The 28,000-nt window shown below is 54.9% G+C and overlaps 2 protein-coding genes across 3 annotated transcripts; one reads left to right on the top strand and one right to left on the bottom strand.

The window, feature by feature from the left end:
- The first annotated feature begins 7 nt into the window (after positions 1 to 7).
- On the top strand, positions 8 to 10,372 carry CHADL (chondroadherin like). The gene is given in 6 exon segments (NM_001242479.1): positions 8 to 65; positions 1,635 to 1,803; positions 2,338 to 4,032; positions 4,588 to 4,754; positions 5,704 to 5,892; positions 10,171 to 10,372. Coding segments are annotated over 5 exon segments (2,202 nt in total). The 5' UTR covers positions 8 to 57; the 3' UTR covers positions 5,867 to 5,892; positions 10,171 to 10,372.
- On the bottom strand, positions 8,412 to 27,962 carry L3MBTL2 (L3MBTL histone methyl-lysine binding protein 2). Of its 2 annotated transcripts, XR_011433459.1 has the most exons (18): positions 27,307 to 27,962; positions 25,236 to 25,476; positions 23,549 to 23,682; positions 21,005 to 21,128; positions 20,064 to 20,143; positions 18,325 to 18,442; positions 17,740 to 17,874; positions 17,359 to 17,447; positions 14,521 to 14,752; positions 14,009 to 14,085; positions 13,717 to 13,821; positions 12,874 to 13,021; positions 12,436 to 12,518; positions 11,851 to 12,085; positions 11,598 to 11,653; positions 11,296 to 11,361; positions 10,227 to 10,343; positions 8,412 to 9,760 (listed from the first exon to the last, which is right to left on the bottom strand). XR_011433459.1 is itself a non-coding variant. In XM_001500253.7 (17 exons), exons 1-17 carry the CDS (start codon positions 27,328 to 27,330, stop codon positions 9,648 to 9,650), a joined length of 2,121 nt encoding a protein of 706 aa, XP_001500303.2. In that variant the 5' UTR covers positions 27,331 to 27,470; the 3' UTR covers positions 8,412 to 9,647. The 2 variants fall into 2 exon arrangements, 1 of the variants encoding a protein (XP_001500303.2); XM_001500253.7 differs by lacking the exon at positions 11,598 to 11,653 and having other exon boundaries at positions 27,307 to 27,470.
- Positions 27,963 to 28,000: the final 38 nt, after the last annotated feature.

Genomic DNA, 28,000 nt, shown 5'->3' with positions numbered 1-28,000 from the left:
GTCGCCGGCCTTTTCCTTGTGTGGCGCCTCCAGGCTGGACTGGCGGTGTGAGGTGGCATGGAGGGGTGAGTCTTTGGGTCCTAGGGGTACAAGGGGGCTTAGAGAGGCTCAGTGGCCACAGGCAAGCCCCTGTCCCTCTCTGGGCCTCTGAGGGGCTGGAGGATGGGGGCTCTGGGATCTGCCTCGGCAGAGATCCTCTGAGGGTCTCTCCAAAGTGGCTTCTGAGAAGGCAGCCTATGGGAGTGCGCCCGCTCCTGTGGGCTAGTCCTTCGGGGGCTTGTCTGAGAGCTCAGCAGCCCTCTGGGCCCTGGATGCTCGTGCCCCAGGATCTGTCCCCATGGGCCCCTCCATGGCCCGTGCTGAACCTCCAGCCTCACCACAGACTCTGGAGGATGCCACCAGCCCCAAGGCTGGGGCTGGACCATAGAACCCCAAGGAGACTGATAAACATGGTGACAACCCAGTGAGTGGAAATGGAGGAGGCATGGGGGGTGGCCCAGCGCAGGGATTAGGAAAGGCTGCTCAGAGGCCGTTACTTGAGCTGAGACTGAAAGAAGATCTGGGTGACTTAAGTGTCCCAGGCAGTGAGGAAGGTGCCTAGGGTGGGAGAGCCGAGGGCTGGCACTAAAGACTTTGAGCAGATGCCGGTGGAGAATCAGGAGTCAGGACTTGCCACCAAAGGCAGTGGGGAGGGGTTTCAGCTGGGGGTGTCAGGGCCCATCTGTATTTTGGAAAGCTCCCTTTGGTTGCTGGTAGTGAGTGGAGCATTGGGGAGCCAAAGAGAACCACCGAGACAGTAGTTGTCCCTAAGAAGCAAGAGGCAGTGGCTGCAGTTGCGAGATGAAGGGGTCCAGGTGGGTAATGGATGGATGGATAAAGGGCGGGGGTGGAGGGAGCTGTTGACAGGTGGGTGCACAGACAGGTAAGTAGATAGACCTTGCCCAAACCACAGCCCCAAACCCGTCCCCTCAGTTCCCCCCATCCCAGTCTAGACCAGCTGGGTGGCACTGAGACGGAGGAGGACAAGGGAATGAACAGGAGAGGAGAGGCCTTGGCTGCCTGCTCACTGTCAGCGTGGCTCTGACGTTGGGCTCCTCAAGGCTCTCAGAGCCCACAAGACGTGGTCCCCTGAGGCCTGCCTTGCAACCCGGGCTGGGCCTGGGTCCCCCCTCCGGCAGCCAGGCTGTCTTTTTGAGGTGGATGACAGTATACTCCCTGCCACTGTGGAGCTGGCGCCACATCTGCCTGAGGACTGGCTGCCACTCCTTCTACCACCAACCTCACACTGGGAGGTCCAGGCCTCCCCCTGCACCAGGGAGCCTCACCACGGCCTGGGCCCCGGAGCCCTCCTTGCCTTCGTCAAGGCCTCACAGAGCAGCTGGGCAGAGACCGTCAAAGGGACTCGCCAGATCGCCTGTCTGAGCCTCAGTTTCTCCCAGTGTGAAACAGGGCCAACAATAGAACCTCTGCAGCCCGGGGTTTGTGAGCACAGAGCAACGACACCCTCTCCGTGGCCAAAGGAGGGAGATGAAGATGTCTGAGGGGCTCTGGGAACAGGAACAGGGCTCAGTGAGTGGACAGCGTGGGCTCCTTGCCCCTGTGAACGCCTGCCTGACCCTCCCTTCTTCTCCCAGGTCCCAGGGCCTCTCCTTGGTGCTGCTGCTTCCTCTGCTGCTGCTGCTGGGCCCAACTTGGCAGGCCACTGGCCAGCGCTGCCCATGGACCTGCGTGTGTGACAACTCCAGGCGGCATGTTGCCTGCCGGCACCAGAACCTCACCGAGGTGCCGAACGCCATCCCCGAGGTCAGCAGGGAAGGGCTCCAGGGGGAGGACATCAGGAGGAGGAGCCTGGGCTGGCGCCAGTGGACCTGCCACTGCCTGGTGGGAGACCTTGGCAAGTCCCTTTTCCTCTCTGCGCCTCAGCCTTCACATCTGTAAAATGGGAATGATAACAACCACCAACAGGGAGACAATCTATTTAAAATGCTGTGTGATTGGAATAAATAGGTGAACTATAGATAAATATTGAATTAATTACAGACCCTGTGGCAGAGAACTAGGGATATACTGGGATAAGATATGGTCTCTGCTCCATGGAGTCAAGAGCTAGTGGGGAAGAGAGAAGGTAAATGGGCAGTGACAATTCAACATGAAAAGTGCCAGAGTGTGGGATGCCCCGGTGGCTGAGGAGAAAGGCTTCCTGGAGGATGTGTCAGGGAGCAGGATGAAGAGAATGAGTGAAAGGTGAGGGAACAGTACGTGCAAAGGCCAGGGTTAGCAAGGGGCACAGGCTGTAGTCCTTGCGCTGCTCAGCCTCCCTCACCTCTCCCTGCTCAGCTGACCCAGCGGCTGGACCTCCAGGGCAACATGCTGAAGGTGATCCCTCCAGCTGCCTTCCAGGACCTGCCTTATCTGACACATCTGGACCTGCGGCACTGCCAGGTAGAGCTGGTGGCTGAGGGTGCCTTCCGTGGCCTGGGCCGCCTGCTCCTTCTCAACCTGGCTTCCAATCGCCTGACTGCGCTGCCCCAGGAGGCGCTGGATGGGCTGGGCTCGCTGCGGCGGCTGGAGCTGGAGGGGAACATGCTGGAGGAGCTTCGGCCAGGGACGTTCGGGGCACTGGGTGCACTGGCCACACTGAACCTGGCACGCAACGCCCTTGTCTACCTGCCTGCCATGGCCTTCCAGGGGCTGCTGCGCACCCGCTGGCTGCAGCTGTCCCACAACGCGCTCAGCGTGCTGGCCCCTGAGGCCCTGGCTGGCCTGCCGGCCCTGCGCCGGCTCAGCCTGCACCACAACGAGCTGCAGGCCCTGCCCGGGCTGGCCTTGTCTCAGGCCCAAGGCCTGGTCCATCTTGAGCTGGGCCACAATCCATTCACCTACATGGGGGAGGAGGACGGGCTGGCACTGCCCAGCCTGCGGGAGCTGATGCTGGACCACGGGGCCCTGCAGGCTCTGGACCCCAGGGCCTTTGCCCACTGTCCACATCTGCACACTCTGGACCTCCGTGGGAACCAGCTGGACACCCTGCTGCCACTTCAGGTTCCGGGGCAGCTGCGCCGGCTGTGGCTGCAGGGGAACCCGCTGTGGTGTGGATGCCAGGCCCGGCCACTGCTCGAGTGGTTGGCACGGGCACGCGTGCGCTCGGATGGTGCATGCAGGGGGCCGCGGCGCTTGCGAGGTGAGGCTCTGGATGCCCTGCGGCCCTTGGACCTGCGCTGTCCTGGAGATGGAGCAGAGGAAGAGGAAGAGGAGCTGGCTGCCCTGCGGCCCCGCGGCCCTCCCAGCACCCCCAAGGAGGAGGATGGGGCGGCCAAGCCCTGCCCGCACGTCTGCGTGTGCGCCTCTGAGTCCCGGCACAGCGGCTGTGAGGGCCAAGGCCTGCAGGCTGTACCCCGTGGCTTCCCCAACGACACCCAGCTCCTGGACCTGAGGCAGAACCACTTCTCTTTGGTGCCCCGCGCGGCCTTCCCAGGCCTGGGCCTCCTGGTGTCGCTGCACCTGCAGCACTGCGGTATCACGGAGCTGGAGGCGGGCGCCCTGGCAGGGCTGGGCAGCCTGATGTACCTCTACCTCTCTGACAACCAGCTGTCAGGTCTCAGCGCTGCCGCCCTCGAAGGGGCCCCTCGCCTGGGCTACCTGTATCTCGAGCGCAACCGCTTCCTGCAGGTTCCAGGGGCCGCCCTGCGTGCCCTGCCCAGCCTCTTCTCCCTGCACCTGCAGGACAATGCTGTGGATCGCCTGGCCCCTGGGGACCTGGCAGGTGTGCGGGCCTTGCGCTGGCTCTATCTGAGTGGGAACCGCATCACCCAAGTGTCCCCTGGGGCCCTGGGCCCAGCTCGGGAGCTGGAGAAGCTGCACCTTGACAGGAACCAGCTGCGAGAGGTGCCCACTGAGGCCCTGGAGGGGCTGCCTGCCCTCCTGGAGCTGCAGCTCTCGGGGAACCTGCTCAGGACCCTGAGCCATGAGGCCTTTCGGCCCGTGGGCCGGTCCCTGCAGCACCTCTTCCTGAACAGCAGTGGCCTGGAGCAGGTGGGCACAGGGGCTGTGGGGGTGGGGAGGGCAGCACGAGGGCCCACACAGCATGCATTCACTCAGCAAACACTGCCGCCCCCATAGTGCCAGGCCCGAGGCTGGGCTTGAGGACCCTGAGATAAGCCAGACACTATGCCCACCCCCAGGGAGCTCAGGTGTGGGCGACAGACCAGCAGAATCCTATGCCACGTGGACAGGCCTGCCAGGGAGGGCGCTGCCGGGGCATGGAGGAGGGAGGAACGTGGGTCCATGGGGTTACCTACAGTTGTACACTTTGAGGGCAGGGCTGGAGCCCCCAACAGGCTTTGCCATTATGGAGAGGTGCTTCAGGCATAGCAGAAAGAACCATGAACTGGGGGTTTGGGGGACTTGCAAAGGGCAGTGCTTTAGCATCAGACCAACCTGGGTTTCTACACCAGCACTGCCCTTCCTGCCTGGGCCACCTTGGGCTCTCCACTTCCCTTCTGCAGGGGGTGCACAGGGCTCCCTCCAGGCCTGGGGGAGGGGCGGGCCTGGCAGTGGCTTATCCCAGGGCCTGGCACCTCCTTGCAGATTTCTCCCGGGGCCTTCTCGGGCCTGGGACCCCAGCTCCAGAGCCTATACTTGCAGAAGAACCAGCTGCAGGCTCTGCCGGCCCTACCCGGTCTCAGCCAGCTGGAGCTCATCGACCTCAGTGGCAATCCCTTCCGCTGCGACTGCCAGCTGCTCCCACTTCACAGGTGAGCACCCCCACCTGGAGCCCCAGCCAGGGACCCACCAGCTGGTCTCATCAAGCCCCCAGCATCTCCCCAGGGCACCATGTCTGTGCCAGCTGAGCAGCTTTTAGGGGAGGGTCCTGACAGGGCTGGCCACCCTTCCAGGGGGAGCCAAATGTGCATGGGGCTTGGGGTGGACTTCTCTGAGCTTCCGTTCCTTCATCCATAGGGTGGAAGTGAAATCCGCCCAGCCTGGTGGGGTGGGACCTGATATATACATGTGGGCACTTTGCATAGTTACATAAGAAAGCAACAAGAATCCTGGAGTCTGCAGATCTGGGCTTAAATCTGGCTCTGTGACTAACTCTGTGCCAGTCCCTCATCTGTCGAGGGGATGACAGTGTTTGCATGCACCCCGTAGTGGTGGTTTGTAAGAATTACATTAAATTTGTTGGCATGCATATGTTGGTTGGAACGGTGTCTGGGTTGTCAGCCCTCTGTAACTGTTCATTACTATTACTATTCCCCCCTTTTTTTTTTTGAGGAAGATTAGCCCTGAGCTAACTGCTGCCAGCCCTCCTCTTTTTGCTGAGGAAGACTGGCCCTGAGCTAAGACCAGTGCCCATCTTCCTCTACTTTCTATGTGGGACGCCTACCACAGTATGGCTGGTCAAGTGGTGCCATGTCTGCACCCAGGATCTGAACCGGCGAACCCCGGGCCCCCGAAGCGGAACGTGTGCACTTAACCCCTGCGCCACCGGGCCGGCCCTACTATCCCCTTTTTACAGAGAAGGGATCTGAGGTTTGGAGGGACTTGCTCAGGGTCACATGACTGGTGAGGAGCCGAGCCAGGATTCTCTCCAGAGTCCGTCTTACCCACTAGGCCCCACTGCCCCTGAGTTCCCGAGGGCCTCCTCGCGCTCCTCAGGAGGGCTGGGCACGGTGGGTTCCCCAAACTCTCTCTTCTCCTCAGGTGGCTCACTGGGCTGAACCTGCGCGTGGGGGCCACCTGTGCCGCGCCCCCCAGGGCCCGTGGCCAGAGGGTGAAGGCTGCAGCTGCTGTCTTTGAAGCCTGCCCGGGCTGGGCTGCCAGGAAGGCCAAGCGGACCCCCAGTGCCAGGAGAATAACTCCATGAAGGGGAGACAGCTGGGAGCAGACAAGGTTGGCCTCGGGGCAGGTGGGGGCAGGCCTTGGTGGGTGGGTTAGGTTCCAAAGCCCCCAGGGTCTCAGGGGCCTGACTTCTCTTGGTCTCAGTTTCCTGTGGTTCCAGATCTGGTCAATGACGCTGTTGCTTCTGTTCAGTTGTGTCCATTCCCCTCTCCTCACCTTCTCTACCTTGGGGCTGGGCCCAGGGTGGGTTTGTAAGGAAGTGACGACACGCTATTCCATGCTGTGGGACAGTGGCCTTTCCAATAAGCGATAGCACATTGGACCCCGGTGTGTCCATGAAATCAACCCTCCTGTTACTACCGTAATTGCTCGATCACTGTTGACCGTTTCCCACCCTCACCTCAAGGGTCCCGCTCATCCCTGGGACCAGAAGAGCAGAAGTGCAGGTGTGGTGTTGGCACCACCTCCCACCGCTTGTCAGTCAAGGTTGGACCCCACTCTGCATCATTCCATCACCCCCTTGACATCACATCCAGCGGACAATCCACTCACACTTGGACGCTCAGTTGTAGCAAAATCTCGCAGCGTGTCAGAGAAGAGTGAGTAGGACATGGGCGCCGCTCCATGTGGGAACCCCCGCTGTGTGGTGAGAGTGTGTAGGGGGTCCACAGGGAGAAGCCAGTCCTTAGAGGAAAATGAGAACAGAACAAAGGAAGGTGGGGAGAGGGCCCGGCCTGCCTCTGGAGCCGCTTTTGAAGATTCGGGGTGCCCGGGGCCATGAGATGGTGTCTCTAGTAGCTCCCCAGGGCCTCATAACAAAGCACACAGACCGGGGGGCTAACAACAGCAGCCACGCATTGTCGCACTGCTCTGGAGGTGAGAATTCTGAAGTCAGGGTGTCGGCAGGGCTCCCTCTGAAGGCTCTAGGGGAGGATCCTTCCGGCCCCCTTCCAGCCTCTGGTGGCCCCAGAGATGTTCCTTGGCTTTTGGCAGCACAGGTCCAGTCTCTGCCTCCATCTTCATATGGCATCTCCCTGTGTCTCCTCATGTCATCTTCCCACTACCTCTGTGTCCAAATTACCCTTTTATAATGACACACGTCATATTGGATTAGGGCCCACCCTACTGACGTTTTAATTACCTCTGTGAAAACCCTATTTCTATATAAGGTCTCATTCTGAGGCATGTCTTCTTCGAGGGGCTGTAACTTATCCCTAACAGTGTTCCCTGTGGAGGTAGGCTGCAAGTGAGAAAGGAACCCCTAAAAAGACTCCAAGCTAAAGGGGAGTAGTTCTGCCTTAAAAGTAAGACCTGGAACTAGAGTTAAGGACAACAGCCAATATTAATCTCAGCTGACACTTGGCGTGGCACCAACTTTCTGCCAGGCATTGTGTTAATAAATAGCCTGAGTGCCTTCTCCCTGCATCAGCCCTCGGGGAGCTCGTGTGGACCGCGAGCTTGGCTCAGGAGCAGCAGCTCTGATGGGTCTGCCTCCAGGTCAGGGCTTTAGTTAAAAGGGAACCATAGTATGGTGGCTGTGGCAGGAGTCAGGACATCACGGACCCTTCCATCCAGCCACCCTTTCTGACATAATGTTCCTCCAAAAATGCCAGCCCTGGAGTTCTGGGTTTTTCTTTTTTCTTTTGATGAAAGTGGCAGTTTCCTTCCAGGAACACAAAGGAATTGAAAGGTAAGGACCCTGAGCCCTCCCAGAGTGTTCTGGGCTGGGGTGCTCAGCTTGCTGACTCACGAGGCTGAGCCACCAGCGCCTCACTCTCCTTTGAGGTCACAACCTCTAGTTTGGTGTCTGGCACGTGGAAGGTGCTTAGTAAATAACGCTGAGTGAGTCAGTGAATGAGTACTGGCGATCATTTGGCAGATGAACCTGGGCTTAGTCCCACTGCTGTCATTTAACAGTCGTAAACTTGAGCAACTAAGATACTAAATCTTAACAAGCTTTCCTTTTCCTCGTCTGTAAAATGAGGTCCACACGTACTCACAGGGATACTGTGGAGACGCAATAGGATGTGTAAACGTGTGAGCTAGTGCCTGGCATACGGCTGTCAGAGGCAGTTCCCTTGCTTCCCCGCCCCTCGAGCAGAGCCGAGGATCTAGAGTGGGGGACAGTAAAGGTGCAAGGTGCAGGGGCTTCAAGTGTGTGCTTTGGTGTAGTCCACGCCAGGAGCCCCTGCAGGTCATCAAGCAGTGGGAGCAGGGAGTGAAAGGGGTCCTCGTGGATGTTCCCCAGCCAGCAGCCCCACTGCTGAGACTGTGACTTAGTTCCTTCCAGGGGCAACTGAGGCACAAGGTTCATTCTGTGCCTTGAGTAAAAACGTCCCAGAACTCAACCCTCCCATCTGTGACACATCAAATTGGCCTTTAGTTCCCAGCAACACAACAGCTATGTACACTTCCACATCACACACACTCGCTGGGGCCAACTTCTTGCCAGGCCCGAGGGGCAGACGAACCGGGCTCGGATTTTGAACTCAGGGTCTTGGGGGGAGGAAACAGCAGAAACATAAAAGATAATACAGCATGTGGTTGCTATGGAGACAGGGCGCTCAGACGACAGGCGACATTTATTCTTTATTGTTCTGCACACACCTTCACATTGCATTCACTTAACCTTCATAATTGATACTATGAGGTGGCCTATCAGAATACACTCTGCTGTAAGGAACAGAAATACGACAAACTGAACTTCAGCAAGGGGGGGATTTAATTGTCTCAGACAAGAAGTCTGGGGAGCCAGTCCAGGGCTGGAAGGGCAGCTAAACCTGTCTTCCACCTCTGCCATCCGGATGCTGGGGCTTCTGTGCCCAAAGCACCTGTACGCATGGCTTCTTCATTCAGGAGGGAACTAAAGGCCAAAGTGCAAGAGTCCAGTTTTCCCAGAAGCTCTTCAGCCAGAACTGGATCCCTTAACTGCAAGGGCAGCCAGGACAATGCACTGGTTTAACCAGGCACGTCACCCTCAGCAGAAGCAGGGCTCCATGAGCAGGCCACGGTCCTCCCCTGGGGGCTCACTGACCCGTCACTGCTCAAGTCTGGGGTGGGGTGTGTGTGTAATGGTGGGGAGAGGCACGGCCCCTGTCCTGAGACCTGCCTCTATCCTCGGTCTTCACTGTGATCCAAACCCAGTCACTTCTTGGAGAATTCAGGCTGCACCAACAGGCTGCTATCTGGGCCTCGTTTCTGCACCATGTGAGGCTGCCCAGTGCCTTTAGCAAAGGAGATAGGATCAAGTTCTCTCTGAACCAGCTGGAAATCGACTCCCCTTGGGCTTGTCGCTCCATCTTTGGGATGACACCAAACAGCCCAGGCCCTGCACAAACCCAGTCAGCACCCCATCCAGCAAGCATAGGTGACTATCTCCCCCTCAAGAGAGCTGCTCCGGGCCTTTAGATGACTTGCTTGGGCATGCGCACGCACACACACTTCACTCACTGTCTTCCAGTGTGACGGGGGGCAGCCCGCCACCCCTGGCAGTTGAGGGATATGTGGGTGCAGGGGAGGATACTGTAAGGGAGCGCTCTGGGAATTCTAGCTGGAGAGGCAGTTGCTCAGACAGGTGTGGGGCCTCAGGCAGCCCCAGTCACGTAGGCCTTGCCACAGAGGAGGGCAGAGGCAACAGGGCAGGTCAAAGGAGCCCCCAGCTGCTCCCTCAGTGCCCGGCCCTCACCCTCGCGGCACCAGGCAGAGTCTATGCAAAAAGGCTCAGGCTCCAAGGTAAAGTGGGGTGGGGGCAAGAGAGGGGCCTGGGCTGGCTTCCAGCTAGGTGGCCAGCTGGCAGTGGGGAAGGCTTAGTCGTCTGTCTCCTGTTTGATGTTCTTGATGGGAACAGGCAGCTCTGGACTGGGGGCCTTGTCAGGCGTGGCCATGTCAAGGTGCTCCTCCTTCACACGCACAGCAATGACTAGAGGAGGAGGTGGGCAGGGAGAACAGAGTGAGTGGCTGTGTAACGCTGGGACGGACAGGGGCGCAGGATCTAGGGAAGGGCTCTGGCTTCTTACAGGTGGGGGCACTCAGGATGTGGCAGGGAGAGCCCTGTCCCCGTCTGTGGGGGCAGACAGCAGAGAAGGTCCAGGGCCCTGTCACACCCCAGCCAGGCAGGCTGTGCCAGAGTCACTGGCACCTGCCTCTCTGCCGCCCACTCTGCCAAGCATGTGAGGTGGGGGCAGAGATGGAGAGGGCCCGGCTAGAGATGCTCGGCTCTATTCAGAGCTGGGGTGGATGTTTGGGAAGCTCTCCAGGCCTGGTGGTCCGAGAAGGACTGCTTGGTGCCCAGAAAACTCTCTTTAAACTTCTCTACTCTTCTGTGCCCAGGTGGGGAAGGAGAGGGGCCGCCTCTGAGCACTGCCTCGACCCTAGAAGGCTCTTACTCTCATCAGGAACGGGCTCTGACGAGATCTTCTCTGCAGCCGGCAGGTCGTCCTCCAGCAGGGGCTTCTTGGACCCCTGTCTGAGGGGCCGGGTCTTGGTGGGTGGTATTCTTTTCCCTTTGAATAAAAACAGAATTAAACCAGCATAGGGTTGTATCCATGTGAGGTTCAAAGGCTGGATCTCATCCAGCAGAGGGGAAGGTGCCAACTGGAGGACCAGAAGGCCTGAACTCTGACTTCTGCTCTCAGGGCTGTGTGCCTGAGGCTCAGAGAGGTTCTCTCCAACAGCGGATTAATGCCACGTCCCCCACATGGCTGTTGTCCTTCCCTTCTCCAATCCTTTCTTCTTTCACCTGTAAAGCGTGCCTTTCCCAGCCTCGTGTTTTGAACAGCACAGGGGCCTCCCACTTGATCAACTCATATCCTCACAGGATCTTGATCTTCCCCAGGGACTGCATGCATTTCCTCTTTGTCCCTGTTTTGGGACATCCTCTTCTCTGGGTGGTGCCACGTCGTGGAGACCACCTCACTACCAGAGGCCTGCAGCTCTGGAGGATGGCTGTGCCCCCTCCAATCCCTGCCCCCTCCACCCTGCTGCCTGAGCTGAGGCCACACTGAGCTTAGCACCTATTGAGAGGGGGGCCCCGCCTAGGGACATGACACAGAAGCTTGGTGGCTGCCCTTGCTCCCACCCCTCAGGGGGTCATGAAGGAAGAAGGACAGCCTTGGGGAGCAGCTTCCATTCCTCCCAGCCTTTTCACTTTCAAACACGGCAGCTGCGCACTGCTGAGGAAGCCATGCCGATTTCTGACCATGGGGCAGCAGGGATGCGGTCCCTCCCCTCTCAGTTACAATCTTGTCTCTTTTCCTGAGCATTCTGACTATCGCCAGAGACTGAAGACTGCCTGTTTATGCTCTGGGTCCCTGAATACTCAGGGTGACAGGCCCATGGGGCCAAAGGGCGAGGGAGAGGAGATGGAGGGACCATGAAGAGCACCACCTAAGTGGCAACTCCCCCCTCCGCTCCCAGGTCCCCACTATCCCAGGGCTGCTTTAAAGCATCACTTACTTTTCTTCCCGAACTGTTTCTTTTTCTTCTTCGTGGCCTCTTTGGCCTTCAGAGGTGTGGTCGGCTCTGTTGTTCAAAGACAAGGGCAGGGGGTGAGAAGAGTTGAGAGAAGACATGGGGTACAGGCACATCCCGAGACCCCTGACCGCCCCTCACTAGCCTCCCTTACAGGACATCCCAAGAAGGAAATCCAAAGTTGGGCAGTGAGAACCAGGGGTGGGTGAGGGGAGGGACTGGAGAACGGCCGTCCCTTCTGCCCACCCTCGTCACCAGGGCTGCTCAGAGGGACCTGGATAGTTTACCTGGGTGCACAAGGGCACGAGCATATGACAGAGTGGGCAAGGTCAAGGAAGGAGCTCTGCAGGCCAGAGGGAGAGGGAGACAGAGAAGTCAGGAGCGGGAGGAGGGGAGACAAGGGCCACGCTACTCAGAGGTGGCCCAGGAGACTTCTCGATCTCATGCCAAAGAATGAGGTGGGCATGGGGCAGGGGAGTGGTCGGCAGGAAGGAAAAAGGAAGAAAGTCAAGAGCCCCTTAGGGCCGCAAGAGCCCAGACCTGCAGCCACGGGTGGCTGGAGCTGGTAGCCGGTGAGCTCACACCAGCCGACGGGGTAGATGTCCGGGGACTCACAGTCCACCCACTGGTCATACTCGCTGTCCCAGCCATCGAAGTGGATGCTGAGGAGCCGATGCACCACCCGCTTCACTGTGGCCACGCAGATGAGCCGGGGCTCCATCAGGTCCACGGCCTCCAGCTTCATGCCCACCTTGAAGCCGTGGTTGGGGCAGTCCTGGTGAGGGGGAAGAAGGCAGTGACTAAGCCAGCCAGCTCCCTGCCGGGGTCGGGGTTGGGGCAGCGCAGAACTGGAGGGAGGGAGTGGGGCTGAGTGCCCTCAGGGGAAAGTTCCTCTGACCAATGACCCCACTGCACTTTCTTCCCATGCCCCAGCCCCTCTGGGAAAGGGACCGGCTACACTGCTCAGCACAGTGCCCATGTCACAGCTGGGACTTCTCCCCCCCAGTGGCCGATCTCAGCAGTAGAGACTCACGAAAAGAGAAGGGGTTGGAACTGCCACCCCTGGCAGTGAGCAGGGCCAGTCCTGAGGCCGCCCCCAGCCCCTTGCATCCTGGGTCTCCTCACCATGTTAAAGAGTCTCGATGGAGCCGCTTTTGACTTGGTCTTCTCCAAGTAGGTCTCCCAGTTGAAAGTGTGTGGCTCGTGGCCTGGAGGAACAGAAAGCACAGGTGTGGAGGGAGGGGCGGGTGAGCAGGAGGGAGTCCAGAAAAGGAGTGCACTGCCAAAGGGGCGCCTGGAGCTTGCGCAGGACCCAGCCTGGGGACTCCCCAGCAGCTGCCTTCTCTTCTCCCCAGGCTGTTGCCTGCTCCAGGACCCTGGTCCTGTTGTACAGGTTGTTCAATGCCCAAAGGGACCAAATCACACACCAGCTAGTGGTCCCCTTGGATGGCTCTGTCACCTCTCCTATCCACCCTGAGACTCTGAGCTCCAGGGGTCTGGCTTGGTCAGGACTCTGGGTTTATGGCCTTACCCTGTCCCTTCCAACTGCAAGGCCAGTCTTACCTTTTGGGGGAGTGAGCTCAATGTCGTTCTTTTGGCAGAAGGTGGCTGGGAAGATGGCGTGGGAGGAGGCATGGTAACAGAACCAGTCTGAGCCATCTGTGGAGGGGCCCCCATCCACACAGATCATCAGGTAGCCATCCAGCAGAACCTGGGGGGGGGGGCAGGGCACACAGAGAACATGGTAGCATGAACTTTACCCCTTATCCCAGGGTAAGGTGGCCACGGTGGGGACGCGAGGCTGGTGGATCCAAATGGAGCTAGATCCCAGCCTTCCCTGAGTTTCTGCTTCAGAGCACTCAGCACTCCCGTGACCTGCACCTGCGAGATTACTGCCGTCCTCACTAGACAGCAAACGCCATGCCAGCAGGGACTGCATCTGTCTTTTTGCCACAGTATTCTCAGTGGGGAGCACAAAGGCCCAGCCTGGAGATTTGTTAAAGGGGCAAATCAGCATGTCCCCCAGGAGGGCCGAGGGGCGGGCATTTGTTCCTCAGGCTGCAGCAATAACGGAGGCGGCTGTGGCTCTCAGCTAGGCCAGCACTCAAAAGAGATGGCATGTGGCAGTGGGAAGGCCCACAGTCACGTGACAGGGCAGGGCCTACAACTGACCCAGGACCAGGCTCAGGCCAGGTACTCAAAAAACACCTGTCCAACTCGTCTCGGACCTGGACATAAAAGCAGATTCTGAGCAAGAAGCAGATAAGTCCCCTACTCACAAAAATCAGGTACCCCGGGAGCAACCCTTGCTCGGCAGGTGGGAAGGACGTGGAGTCCAGAGCTCTGTGCCCTCTCCGTCCCCTCAGAAAGCCATATTGGCAGCTGTAGGGCCAGCCCCAGGCTCACCTTGCAGATGGTTGCCACGCAGATGTTGCCCAGATTCAGGGGATCAATGGCCTCCAGTTTCATCCCCTCCTCAAACCAACCGCCTTCCGTGTAGACAGCTCGAACCTTAAAGGAACGGGGCAGTTGGGGCATTGCTAGGCCGGCCCTGGGGAAGCCAGGGAGAAGGAGGCCTCACCTGCTGTAGGCCTGGGGAGGAAACGGGGAAGGAAAGGGACATCCGGGGAAGAGCCAGGGTCCTCAAGCCTGGAATGGCCCTATGGCCGAGGGGAACGTGCCCAGGGGTGTGCCTCACCTTCTTGAACAGGTAAGGAACAGCATCACAGTAGATTTTCCGGAAGGTGGGATGGTGGGCCATGTCACTGCGCCTCTCTTTTGGGGAGATGGCAGAAGGAGTGAGGAAGAGAAGGGTGTTGAGGTTGCTAACAGGGCCATCACCACGCCTCCCTCAGAAATGTGGGGGCTGGCCTGCTCTAATCTGTATCGCAGCACCACCCCCAGCCCCCACCTAAACTAGAAGACAGAAGACATCAGGAGCTCTTCAACCCTTGAGACCCAGACTCTTCCCACATGACAAGGGAGAGGATGGAGCCTGTAGCCTCTGGATTCAAATTGATTTTACCACTTACAAGCTGAGTGACCTTGGTCAAGTCACTCAACCTCTCTGGACCTCAGTATTGTCATCTGCAGGGCAGAGATGATCATCACTCTACCACACAGCATTGTTGTGGGGTGTAGAGAAGGTGCTGTCACGCACACCTTGGGGCAGCAGAGCCTGGGGTCACACTGGCCTGTGGCTCTGCTCACCTGACAGCTTGATGCCATGGCCGACACGCCGTGACCAACCCACTGGGTGGATCAGGGGGCTCCACATATGGCACCAGAAGTCATCGTCACTGTCACCATCTTCATAGAGGAGCCGCAGGCGACCCCCGATTACTGTGTCCACTACGGCCATGCGGGTCCGTGACACCTGGGACTTGTCGACCACCTCTAACCGCATGCCCTGCCGAAAGGGGTACTTCATGCTCTCCACCATCTGCAGCGACATCAGAACATAGGCCTGTTGTGGTCATGAGGACCCTCCACCCACATTCTTGTTCTGTCTCTCAAAAGTAACCAGAGGACAGGGAAGGTGGGGTGGAAGTACCCCAAACACTTAAGTCAGGAAGCAGGCAGATGAGCCCTCCTATCCTAACAGGTTCCACCCTGGTCCCCGATTCTCCAGGATGATACTGAGGGACAGTGCATAGCCTACAGCGTGTGCGCCAAAATGCCAGATAGGCAATAGGATGGGAATCACAAACCCATTTCAGACTAAGGAAACAGGTGCCCTGGAGAGGTCAAGTGACTTGCCCAGAGTCACACAGATGCACTGGCGCCAGAGCTGAGCCTCAAACCTGGTCCCGGTGTCTAGCCCTGTGCTCTTTCAGGGATCTGCACTCTGATCCCACAGGTACCCCACACTCCCCTCTACCTCTCAGCCCCCTGCCGATGGCACACAGAAGCCTCGTGTCCAGAGAACTGAGTCCCCTTGTGCCTCCATAAGCCGAATTCCAGCTCTGACCCTGCTGGGCTGCAGCTCAGAACGGCTCTCATATCACCTCAGTAGCAAAGCCTGCACCCTCTGACCCAGCAAGGGCCAGTGACCAAGATGACTGCAAGCTGCTCTAGAGCCCCGACAGTGGGGCATGGGTGAGGGGGTGGGAGATTCCTTGTTTGCTGTGCCGTCGGTGCCATCTCGCCTGGGTAGGGGAATGGGTATGGCCAGCTCTGCACAGCTTTTCTAGCCCCAGGGCACTGCTGGTTCAGGGGGAACCAGCCCCAGCCTGGGCATGGTGGGGATTGAGCAGTGCCATTTCAAATCCCACCAGAGGGGAGTCTGAGGTCACAAGGCAGCCACCGGGAAAAGGTGACAGAGTCCTACAGCACAGGCCCTCCAGCCCTCAGCTCAAGGGCTGGAGCACACCTGACACCGACTGCCTGGCTGGTGCCTTCCCACGTAGCCTCTCCTGTCACCCTCCTTTCCTGTGCGCCCAGCGGCACAGCCCCAACCCAACACTACTTCGCTGCCCTCGGCTGTCCCGGCCACCCGCGGGAACGGGAGCTCTGTAAGGGCAGAAGGGAGGTTCGCCTTGATTCGCTTCTACATTCTCAGCTACAAGCACGGAACTAGGCACAGTTAGTGCTCACTTAATGTTTCTTCTCGACTAACAGGCAAATGTCTACACACCTGCCCTGGGCGGATGGGTCACTCACGCAAACATTTTACTAAGCACTTATCACAATGCCGGCGTCAAAGGGCACGTCTGGATTGGCGCTTCCTCCGGCCCCCGCCCCCCGGAGCCCGCACACCCCCATCTTCGGGGGTAGCCGCTTTTGTATTGCCTCCAGCGCGCACCGCAGGACTGGCTACCTGACCGCGAGTCAGCGGGTGCTTGCCGGTGGGTCCACAGGGAGCCCTGCTCTGCCACCCAGAATCAAGCTCCTATTAATTAAAGCAGAAAGGAGGCCGCCTCGATACCCCTAGTGGCCTGCACCACCCACAGTCATCTTAAGACTAGGGCCAGCTGAGAGAGGGAATGATCATCGTCAGTCGCCCTATCTGCCAACTGTGCGAGGCACAATGGGAAACACAGGAGAAAAAGCTTGCAGTTTTGATGGAAAGAGAACATGAAAAGATAATTAACAACATATAGGGAGATAAACAGCAAATGAGTAGCACCCAGCGAGTTCAAATAAGGGAAAAATCAATTCTACTTTAAGGAAAAAAAGCCAGAGAATGTGTCCTTGAGGTGCTTGGAACCATTCCTTGTTGAAGGCCTTTTCCGGCATCTGGCGCCTTAGGTGACAGGGCCCCAACTCCCACTCCATCCTTGTTTTCCACTGCTGGCTTCCAGGCCACCCACACCCGAGCCGTCAAGGTTGAGTTCAAATGCCATTCTCTCCAGAAGCCTTCCTCAATGCCTGCCTCCTGAGGCCACAAGGCCTGTTCAGTTTCGTGTCATGTCAGCATTTGCCCTGCACTCCCTCGCTCACTGCTGTGACACTTACCCAGGGCAACATGGGACCCACACCCATGAGCGGCTGGGTCAGGGGACCTCAGGCGCGGCCAGGCCCTGTGTGAGCAAGCCCCACACTGAGGGTCCGGCATACAGAGGTGGGAGGGACTAGGTCTTTACTTGCACCCTGTGATCCCTCTGAATTTGTACCACGTGCATGATGTTTTAAGTTAAACGAAATGATTTTAAGTAAAATTAAATGCCACACAGATGATTCTGAGGCACATCCCTGGGGTCAGAACCAAGGCTATTTTATAATTACTCAGATGCATGACTTCCTTTCCTCTGCCAGACTGGGGAGTCTTGGATGGCAGGGTCTGTATTTCCTACAGTGCCTTGTTTACAACAAGTGCTTAAGAAAATCTGTTGAATGGACGCTCCTGAAAAATGCTGTGAGCACAGGCCAGGGTCTGGAAGAGCAAACGGCTGGATCAAAGAGTCTGGGTGGAGAGGAGGAGCCGCTAAATTAGCAAGCAAGGGAGTCTTAGAAAAAATACTCCAGTGAGTAGCACAAAGGATAGATAAAATGGGAGAGGGGCAGGAAGGAGGTCAGTTAGGAGACCCAAAGGGCTCACTGCCAGACCTTGATATGGAAATCCACGGGGAGCGTCCTGGAGCCTACCAACCGTTTCATGAGGTAGCCCTTCCAGTCAGTGAACTTGGCGTGGATGGCTGTGGAGAGACAAGCAGATTACACAGACTGACAACACTCCCACCAACAGGGGGGCAGAGGCCCCCAGAGATCAGCAGAGGGGACTAAACAACTTATATCTGCCTGAGCAGGCCAGCAATCATCTCATCTTATAAAATTGGGCTGCACAACTTGGATCTGCCTCTGGGTCAGGGGAGAACAGGAAGCAAGGAGGCAAGTGGGTTCTGTTCTGGTCTAACCTAAGACAGAGGACTCCCCCTTCTACCAAAGGCCCTGCACGAACCAAGACAGAGAACTGTCTCGTCAACTCACTCCGTGGGGGCACCAGGATCTTGCTGTTGATGGCACACCAGCCAATGGGGTGGACATCCACGGTTCCCAGGTTGCACCAGAAGTCATGGCTGGCATCATTTTCAAAGCCTTCGTACCGTAGCAGCACCCGGTACCCTGAAAGAAGGGAAAGGGCACCAGGAGGGAGAGTGGGACAGGGAAAGGTATATTCTCAGGCCTTCCCTCTTCTCCAGCCGACACCGGACTCTCCGTGGCCTATTCCAAGAACTCCTTCCAGGCAAGCTGAGTCCCTGTTGTCCACCACAGTCAGAGCCAAAACAGGCCCATGCCACTTACTTGGAAAGCAATATGGCATAGTGGTGAGAATTTTCTATCGCCCGATCATCCCTGGAATAAACTTAAAAAATGCGAGTTTCCAAACTTGCCAAGCTCTGAGGTCCCCTCTAAGGTAGGAAAGGGAGGAGAATCCCAAGAAGAGAGGCAGAAACTCCAGTGGGTGGGTTTTTTATTTGTTTTGTGAAGCCAATCTCTGCCTACAACACTGCCCACCCATCTGGAGATATCACTCTCCAGACCCTGACCCCGCTTGGCCAATGGAACACCCACCTGCTGCCTGGATGACAGAGGCGATCCAGTACACCCTGCTGGGGAGCACAGCGTCACTGTTGAGCACCTCCACCTTCATCCCCTTCATCACATCCTCCCACTGGTCATAGAGAGGGACCTGTGTGGGGATGAGAGCATTCAAGGAGGGACAGTGAGCTGCCTGGACAGGCAGGAAAGACTGGCTGCCTCACGAGTCGTTGCTTCCTTCTCCCCTGCACCTCAGCTTTTCACATCACTCATTGTGTGCAAAAAGCCAGGCACAGAACTAGGGATAAAGAGATGAGTAAGATGTGTCTGGTGTCCTTAAAGAGCTGGGTCAGGAAATGGAGGGGTGGTGGGCGGGGGGTGATGGTCTGAGATCCAGAGTCGGACAGCCCCGAGTGCTAATCTTTACAGGAGCAGCTCCTAGCTGTATCATCTTGGGCACATCACACCTGTGCCAGCCTAACACTTTCTAGAGCTCACTGCATGCCAGGCACTGTCTCCGGCACAAGTATCACCTCTCAACTGTCACTCAAACCCGGGCCTTGAGGCTCATGACTCCCTCGTCTCTCAGCTACTACCATGCCAGCTCTCACAGAGGTGTTTAACCACACACTATTTCTGGCACATTCTTTCTTCACCTCTCCAACTGGTCTTCTCCTCCTGTTAAATGTGCCCTGTCTGCAATGGACTGCTGTCAGTTGCCTTCCCAATATCTAATCCTCATGTTGCTGCCAAGAATACCTTGAATCTCCTTTGGGTAAACTGACCATTTTTTCATTCTCAGCCCTGGCGTAAGCCAATCGGGGTATCCCATTCCATCTCCCTGGCCACAGAGATGGGGTTCATCACAGAACCTAGAAATGATTATGCTACCCAGGCACAAAGAGGTGGGCTTTTTACAGCGCATATTGGATGAGATATGTTAAGTGCAAGTATGATGTAACTGCCCTGCAATGAAAATGCCAGGACGGCTAGAGAATTCAGGGCAAAGGAGCTTTCCCCACTAGGAGACAGGTGCGTTTTCACTGGTAACTCAGAGAGGAGAGGAGTCAGCGAGTCAAGCTGCTGGAGTGCCAACTCTTCATTGTTCAGGACACTCCTCCAAGCTCAGCAGCAGTTCAGAGAGAGGTGAGGAAGTGGGTTGACTCTGGTGAGAAGACTCCAAGAGTAAAAGGGCCTCCTCCTGGATTTCCTGGGGTTTAGGAAATCAGCTTGAAAGACAAAAAAAGAGTGCTGCTCTCAGCTTCTCTCCTGGCCTGTGGCCTACCACGGGCCACGGATGCTGCGTGTTGAGTTCCACTCCAAGCCCAGCCCTCCAAGGCTCACCCTCCTGGTGCTTCTCAATGATAGGGGCCAGGGAGGACCAAGGGGCCCAGGGCAGTTCAGAAGCACCAAGCTTTCAATGGGAAAACACCAAAAATTGGATGAAAAGAGAAAAAGATTTCCGAGTTGGCTCTTAGGCATCAACTAGCACAAAGTTCCATCAGGTAAATAAGCAAAGTGGGGGCCTCAGAGGGGAAGCACTGTACCAGAAGCCCTCAATGAGGATTTGTTGGAGGCCTTTTTGAAAAGCAGTGGGCAGGAAGGTAAACTGGAACAAATGGCAAAGCTGGGCTCTGACCACCCAGGCCTCACCACTGTTCTTCCCCCAGTGCCAACGTCCAGCCTGGAACAGTGCTCATGACGCAGCTGGGTGAGACGGGGGCGAGCACCGGGGCTCCCTGCTCTCCCTCCCTCATCTCCAGGGCACTCACGTGTTTAAAACAGCTCACAGGAGCAGCCTTGTAACTGTGATCCTTCAGGAACTTCCCCCAGTCAAAGCCCAAGACCAGCGCTGCGGAGCAGAAAGAGGAAGAGAGTTGAGGAGAACTGAGGCTGGGCGCTCAAGCAGCAGCCACTCCAGGAACCTGGCCCTTGCAGAGCCTGTAGAAGTAGGTCCTTCTCCCACCCCAGCAGCAACCTTGATCCCAAGTCCACAGGAGGCCACTTCTCCTCAGCAGCCCTGTACCTGCCCCACCAGTGGCCATCAGGATGGGGGAGGACCTTATTCAAAGGCCGCAGACTCTCAGGAGGCAAGGAGACATTCAGAAGGAAATGTCTGACCTTTCTTTCCCCAGAGAAGGAAGGAAATTCAAAGACCCTTGGGTTTAAATTCCTCAGACGTCCCCCAGCCTCTCATTGGCCACAGCCAGTCTAAACGGCTGGGAGGTACACACACCTAGGCCCCTCTAACCCTCAACCCTCATGCCTGTGGAGCTCCAGTTCTGTGGGAAACACAGACCATCTAGAGCAGAGCTGCTCCGTGTCTACATTTAATTTGCTTAGAAATTGCTACACACACTCAGAAAGAAAGTTTCCTTTCCTTATCCCATGACCCCTCTCCCCACCCCTCTTCAGGCCAGATCTGGGTCTCCAGGGGAAAAAAGCCATAGGGCTAAAAGCAATGCAAAACAAAAGCAGCCAATTCTTGGCTTTTAAGACATCAAGGGTAGGGCAATTTAAGGGCGACTGAAGGGATTTTCTGGGGTAATTTCCACAATACCTACCAGGTGAGGAGGATGCACTCCTCAGTAAGCCTGCGCCAGGCACTTCCTAGCTGGTCACCTTTTCCATTCCCGGTTCCTAGGGAGGGCCACCCCAGTCCTGGCACCCCTGCCCCCAGCACTTCCTGAGCATCAGTCCTCTGCTGTCTTACCATCTTGCCCTGTCGGTGTCCCATCTGCTAGCTGTCCCGTCCCCTGAGAGTGGAGGAAGGCTCCAATTTTGGCAGACCAGGCGGCCTTGTGCAGGACCTTGGCTTTCTTGGTTGGTGGTTTTCCCTGGAGGGAGGAGGAGAGGACGGGTATAGCCTAACGGTTAAGAACACGGATCTGGATTTGGACTGCCTGGTTTATCCAGGCATTGGTTCAGTTAATCTCCTTGGGGCCTCACTTTCTTCATTTGTAAACCAAGATGATAAAAACAACAGTGCTTAGCTCAGAAAGGGGAGAAGGGATGGGAGTTACTGAATTGTGCCCTGCATTCAGTAGTGCTCAGCTAGTGTCCAGCTGGGGGGATGGGGGTGGGGGGGCAAACAGGGAGGGACACAAGTCCTATCTTTTAAGCTGTCGCTTCCTCCAGGAACCTCTTCCTAGTGGCTTCAACTCAGCCATCTCCTTCCTCCGGTGCTCCTACAGATTTATGGCAGAGTGGGCTTCAGAGGGTCCATGAGCTGAATCAGGAGGCAATATTTTGTACACACATGAATGTTCTGGATAGGGTCCCTGGCTTTCATCAGGTGCTCAAAGGGGTTGTCCCCCAAAGTGAAAGCCACTGATCTGGTCTGTAGTTTGTGATGTAAGCACTGATCAGAAAGGCTCAGAGAACTTACTAAAGAGATCAGTAAAGTAGAAACTTGGGTTTAATCCCACGCAGACCTGGGGTCTGATCCCTGCTCTCCAATTTTATTTGTGTGTCTTTGTAAGTTACTAACAATTTTTGAGCCTTTAAAATAGGAATTTTTTAAAATTCATTTTTTAGACATCATTGGTTGGACTGAGAGTGCCAAGTCCTTAGCAAGTACCCCCAAATTGTAGCTATTAACAATATTATTATTAGCTCACTGAGGAGAGGAAGTTTTCTATGCCCTGACTAAAATCCACAGAATGAGGGAAACAGCAGTAATTGTCCCACAGAGGGGAGAGAGAAAATGGATGAAGCACTAAGCAAAAGAGCTGGCACGACAAAACTTCAATTGATAAAAAAGAGACAAGACCAAAATGGAGTCACTTGTGCTAAGCCCCATGTCAGCAAACCAGGACTTAATCGCTAACCTAACAGCAGTTTCAACCTCTCCCAGGAACGCAACCTCAAACAAGTAAATCTGTTACTTCCTGGTCGGCACCAGTGAGGTAACCCACCTGCTGGATCCCATCTGTCCCCCAAAGAAAGATGAGGTAATCTGCTCTTTCCTTGTCCCTGACCTCTTCTGCCCATAAAATCTCCCATCTTGTTCAGCTCTTTGGTGCTCCCGTCTATCTGCTAGCTGGGATGCTGTCTGATTCATGAATTGTTGAATAAAGCCAATTATTTTCAAATTTACTCAGTTTTTTTTTTGGTTTGGTTTTTTTAACACAATAAATGTCAGAGCAGTGGGTCTTAAACTTTGCTGCACATTAGAGCCACCTGGGGAGCTCTCTAAAGACCCTATGTCCAGGCCACGCTCCATCCCAATTCAATCAGAATCTTTGGGCATAAGATCCAAGCATCAATATTTTATTTTTATTTTATTTATTTAAAGACTGGCACCTGAACTAACATCTGTTGCCAATCTTTTTCTTCTTCTTCTCCCCAAAGCCCCCCAGTACATAGTTGTGTATTCTAGTTGTCAGTGCCTCTGGTTGTGCTACGTGGGAGACCACCTCAGTGTGACCTGATGAGTGGTGCCATGTCCGCACCCACTATCCGAACTGGCAAAACCCTGGGCCGCTGAAGTGGAGTGCGCGAACTTAACCACTCGGCCATGGGCCAGCCCAAGCATCAATATTTTAGAAACTTTCCAGGTGATGCCAATGTGCAGTCCAGTCTGAGAACCGGTGCTGGGGACTGTGGCCATAGTTACCATGCAACAACACAAGGCTAGGCACCTGAGATGAGGTTCCAGTCTCAGTTCTGCTGCTGTCTTCCTACAGAGCCACCCCTAGGCAAGTCATTCTTCCTCTCTGAACCTCAGCACATTTATCAATTAATGTGTGGGTTAGACAACACATCTCTAAGAATACTTCCATTCCTAAAAATTCTATGAATGTCAATAATTAACTAGAGGTGGTAAGACTTTCTAGGTGGCTGCCTATGACATGGAGTCAGAGACGATGCATCAACTTCCTAAACCCACTGTGGCTGGTGACCCTTGTGCCTGTTTGCCATCCTCCTTTCAGAGTATTTATAAAAGTATGGTGTGAAGACCAGGGGCGTCAGACTCCCTCAAGGTTCTTGTTTAAAACTTACTGGACACATCAGACTCTGAGGGGTGAGGGTGGGGAATGGAGGGGAGGCTCCAGGAATCTGCAATTTAACAAGCTCCATAAATGGATTCCTCTGCCCTCTACGGTTTGAGAACATAAAAAATACCAAGAAATTTACAACCTCAGACAGCCATAAGCCAGGTCCTTCCTAAGCCCTCTTGGCCCCTTGCCATCAGAAACTTGGTGTCTCAGCACCCAGGGCCCCGGGAAGGGTCTTCCAAATGACTGCCTCTCACCTGTAATCTAGCCAAGATACTGGCTTTCTTGGAGTTGGAGGAGTAGCTCCTGGAACAGGAGACACTGCAGAATCTCTTGGTCTTGGAGAAGAAGGCTTCCCTGGTACCCACGATACCACACATCTCACAGACAGCTGGGAAGAGAACTTAGCACATGACTCACCTGATACGGTCACCCCAAATCAAACAAAGTGATGGGCCCTTCAAAACCTGGGGCACTGCGTTAACCAGGTAACTCCCAGCCCCACTAAGGCTGACAGAACTGGAATAGAAGGAGGAAGTTCAGGTATGTACATCTGAACCTATTTCACCTAAAATAAGCTGCTTGGCATCCCTTGGCTCTATGTGTCAACAGTGGGGCTAAGGAAAATCCATGAGGATGACTGGGGAAACAGGTGTGTTGGAAAGTTTGCAAAGAGGAAAATGAGAAGGAAAAAGTGCTCACATCACTTAACTTCTGTGGGTCTCTTTTTTTTTTTTGAGGAAGATTAGCCCTGAGCTAACTACTGCCAATCCTCCTCTTTTTTGCTGAGGAAGACTGGCCCTGAGCTAACATCCATGCCCATCTTCCTCTACTTTATACGTGGGACGCCTACCACAGCATGCCTTTTGCCAAGTGGTGCCATGTCCACACCCGGGATCTGAACCGGTGAACCCCAGGCCGCCAAGAAGGGGAACGTGCGAACTTAACCGCTGCACCACCAGGCCGACCCCTCTATGGGGCTATTTTCTTCTCATCTATAAGGAGACTGAACTAAACCAATGTTGCAACCCTGACACCATATTAGAATCACTTGGGGAGCTTTTGAAACTGCCCAAGCCTGAGATTCTAATTAACAGGTCTGTGGTGGGACGCAGGCGTCTGTAGTTTGTTAAAAGCTCCCTAGGTGATTCTAATGCACAGCTAGGCCAGAGAACCCCTGGACTAGATGGTCTTTAATGTTCTTTCTAGTTCTAAAGTTCTAAGATTCTAAGAGAATGGCTGAAGAAGAGAGAAGGGAGAAAAATAAAAAAGGAGAGAGGAAGAGAAAATAGGACGAATAGAAAGGAAACAAGATTCAACTGGCAAAGAGTTTTTTCTTCTGAAGAGTTTGGGTACCAAGCAAAAGGAGCCTCGTCAGAGACCGCCTAGCCTGCCTCTTTCCACAGGCAGTCCACACACTGGAGGCCCTGACACTGGGGTCCAGCAGCTGCCCAAGCATCACATCTCTGAAGCCAACTGGCTTCCAGATGATCCATGGGGATTCTTATCTGCCCACCTCCACCCTAATCCTCTTCCTTGAGGGTCACTTTATTCTATATTTCCCTCCCCCTCACTTCCAACCCACAAATTATTTCTTGTCCCTACCCAGATAGTAACTAGAACAAGTGTTCTATCTTCTCAACATCCAGGCTTAGAAATCTACCAGCTATTCATACAAATGTAAAAGCAACACCACATTAATGACTGGCATCTAACATGTGCTGAATACATAGTAGTCGTATGAACGAAATCACAGTTTGAAATCAGACTGCTGCAGAAGAAATGGCCCCTGGGGCTACTCGGGATGCTCTGTCTCTCACAGTCCATAGACATCTGATCAAACAGCCCTTTGCACCTGGACGGCTCTGCCCACAAGGCTACACCTCCCTCTTCCTCCATAGCCTCCTGAAACCTGCCCATCTTCCGGGGACACTCTGAAGGCACCTGGCTCAGAACCACTGCCATCCAAGGAGCGGGGGGTCCCAGGGCTGAGCAAATGCAGTGGGGAGGTGGGCAGCTCCCCTGCTTCCCGATCCTCATTTTCTGCTTCACTTGACTCCTCTAGGTAGGAGCTGCTCTCACTGCCCGCACTGCTGTTATAACTTCGGAAACTGTCATAGCCACCAAAGAGCTCCAAGTCGTCATCTTCCTCTTCTTCCTCCATTGGTTCTGAAGACGGAGTCTCCTGGTGAAAGGATGGCACAAAACAGGCAGAAAGAATCATGGTTGGCTTAGCGTGTGGGGAGGGAGGCTGCAGATCTGCCACCAGCTCCCTTTCCAGTTCTTGGTCAAGTCAATACTTCTGGGCAAAGTGGCAGGCAGAATCAAATACCCCTTTTGCAAACACCAGGATCATTTCTCGTTTATACATTTCTCAACTGCAACTCAACAGAATAGCTTAACAAGACAGAAAACATGTATTAGGAATTCACTAAGCTCCTTCTGCAAATTTATAAATTATATCTTAACATGATTCAAACAGAATACAATGATATGAAAATATCCTAAGGAGCCTCTTGAAGATTTTCTGGGAAAGATGTTTATTAGAAAGTCATTCTTCGTCCTTCAGCATTTATACACCAAAATAATTTCAATTCAAAAACAATTTAAGTCATAGAAAAGTTCATTTGGGACCCAGACTGCCCTAAGGAGGATTTGGGAGGCAAAAGACACAACAGTTACAGCATAGCAGTATGTACCATAGCTTTCGACTTAGCTCTGATCCTAACTAGCAGTGAGTCCTTGGACAAGTCATTTAACCTCTCTGGGCCTCAATTTTTTCATCTATCAGATAAGAAAAATATTTGGCTCACAGCATGTGAAATGTAAATGAGATGCTGTATATGGCTCTAACTGGCATGTAGGAGAAAAGGCGTGAAGAGTTTGGGTTCTAGCCCAGGGCTCAAATACCATCTCTACTGCTTATGATCTGCAGCAAGTCCATCCCTCGGTGCCTCAGTTTCTGCATCTGTAAATGAGGATAATACCACCTATTTCACAGGCTTTGGGGGATAAGTAAGGGTTAATACAGGTAAACCACTCAAAACAGTGGCCTGCACGTAGTAAGTGTGGAGTAAATGTTGGCAATTATTCCTGGTTAAAAGCCTAGGCTTTCAAACCAGATTTGCCTGGGTTTGACTCCTGTCTCTACAACTTATTAACTGTGTGATTTTATGCAAGATATTTAACCTTGCTACTCGGTTTCCTCACCAGTACAAAGGAGATAATAACAAGGCTTCCTTAGAGGATTATGAAGACTGAGATAAGATGTGTAAAGCCTGGTTCTGTTTCCAGCAGTTAGGGACAGCTCTAAACCTGTGAGCTATTATTCTTATTCACTACTTTATTATTATTCTCCTTTACCCCTGTACAATTTTTGAGCAATTCCACTTTATATTTACAACTACACATGCAAATGTGCTGGAGAGGAAACCGAATTCAAATATAAGGTGACCAGAGGCCAAATCACGACAGGGTGAGTGGCTCACAGGTTGCAGCAGAGTGAGAAAAGCATATCAGCTGGAGTTTGGGAACCTGACGCTCTATCAGCTGCGTGACCTTCCTGGGAGACGCACCACCTTTCTAAGCCTCGGCCACTTTAACCATAAAAACGAAACACTAACAGGACTGTTGTGAGTTTACTGGGAGATGACGCACGTGAACGCTCCAGCCGGACTGTTTATTAAACTTTAATCTCCCTTCACTTCCCACGGGGATGTGACAGGCCTCACCATCTCTAAAGAACACGACCACGAGGCGGCTCTCATCCTCAACCCAGTTCCCCTTCCCCCAGGCCAGGGAGGCTGTTCTCCCTTAACTCCTCGCCCGACGTCACCCCGGCAGCACGGGAGCAACAGGCAACACCAACCGCCTCTGGCCCTGCTCACGCTAACTACCTCCGTTTATCCATCCTTCCACCCTCCGCCCTCCACGCGTCGCCAAAAGGCCTAACGGGTCCACGAGCAAGGCTCTGGGGGTTCCTCTTCTCAGTCACGGTAAGTCCGCTCCCTCTCACCTCGACACCCCTGGGCTTCTCCATGAGACCGAACACAGTGTCTTCAACCGTCACCAGGTGCAGGAAGCCATATTGGCCTCGCCGCTCTTCCTGAGCGCACTCATTGGCCTTCTCCCAGAGGCACGGACCAATCACGGTGCAGGAAAGAGGAAAAGCCGGTTCCGCGCTCGCCCGCGCCCCTTCTCCCCTGGGGGGGGGGGGGGGGCAGGAGAGCCGCGGGCGCTTGTGGGACTTGTAGTTCCCGTGTGGGTGGGCATGGAGCGGAGCGTTGCTATAGCGACACGAAAATCCCGGCGCTAGGGCTGGCCACGTCTCTCGCGGAAGGTTCTCCTACCTTTACGCCAACGTTTTCCCTTCGTGCCGACCCTATCCTTCATTAAACAATTATTGAGCACCTACGATGGTCAGGTACTGCTTCCAGGTTCCAGCAATAACCTCGTATTCTCCGTGATTAGAAATTTAAGGTGCCCTTGGGCCGGAATGCCTAGCAGAGAGACTTATTTCCGATTCAGGCCCACGGGAATACTCTTATGCCGGATGCTGTAAATGTCCCGCAAGCTCAAAATCCTGCAGCACTCTCCATCACCATCTCCTGAATAAAACCTCGAATATGAGCCTCTCCACCTCAGCTCGTTTGGATTTCCCACAGCTTTCTTACGTGCTCCGAGTTCTAGGTGGTCTTGTAGAGCTTTGC

Source organism: Equus caballus, chromosome 28 (genome assembly GCF_041296265.1).
Source record: "Equus caballus isolate H_3958 breed thoroughbred chromosome 28, TB-T2T, whole genome shotgun sequence".
NCBI lineage: Eukaryota > Metazoa > Chordata > Mammalia > Perissodactyla > Equidae > Equus > Equus caballus.
The sequence above is the reverse complement of the archived record's forward strand: the minus strand, read 5'-3'. Positions and strand labels throughout refer to the sequence as shown.

Coding starts and splice junctions, on each gene's coding strand:
- L3MBTL2 (XM_001500253.7), bottom strand. CDS start 27,330: ATGGAGAAGCCCAGGGGTGTCGAG. Junction 13,022..13,716: donor GCGTGGCAACCATCTGCAAG/GTGAGCCTGGGG, acceptor CCCCCCCCCCAG/GTTCTGCTGGATGGCTACCT. Junction 10,344..11,295: donor GAAACAGTTCGGGAAGAAAA/GTAAGTGATGCT, acceptor TTTTATTCAAAG/GGAAAAGAATACCACCCACC.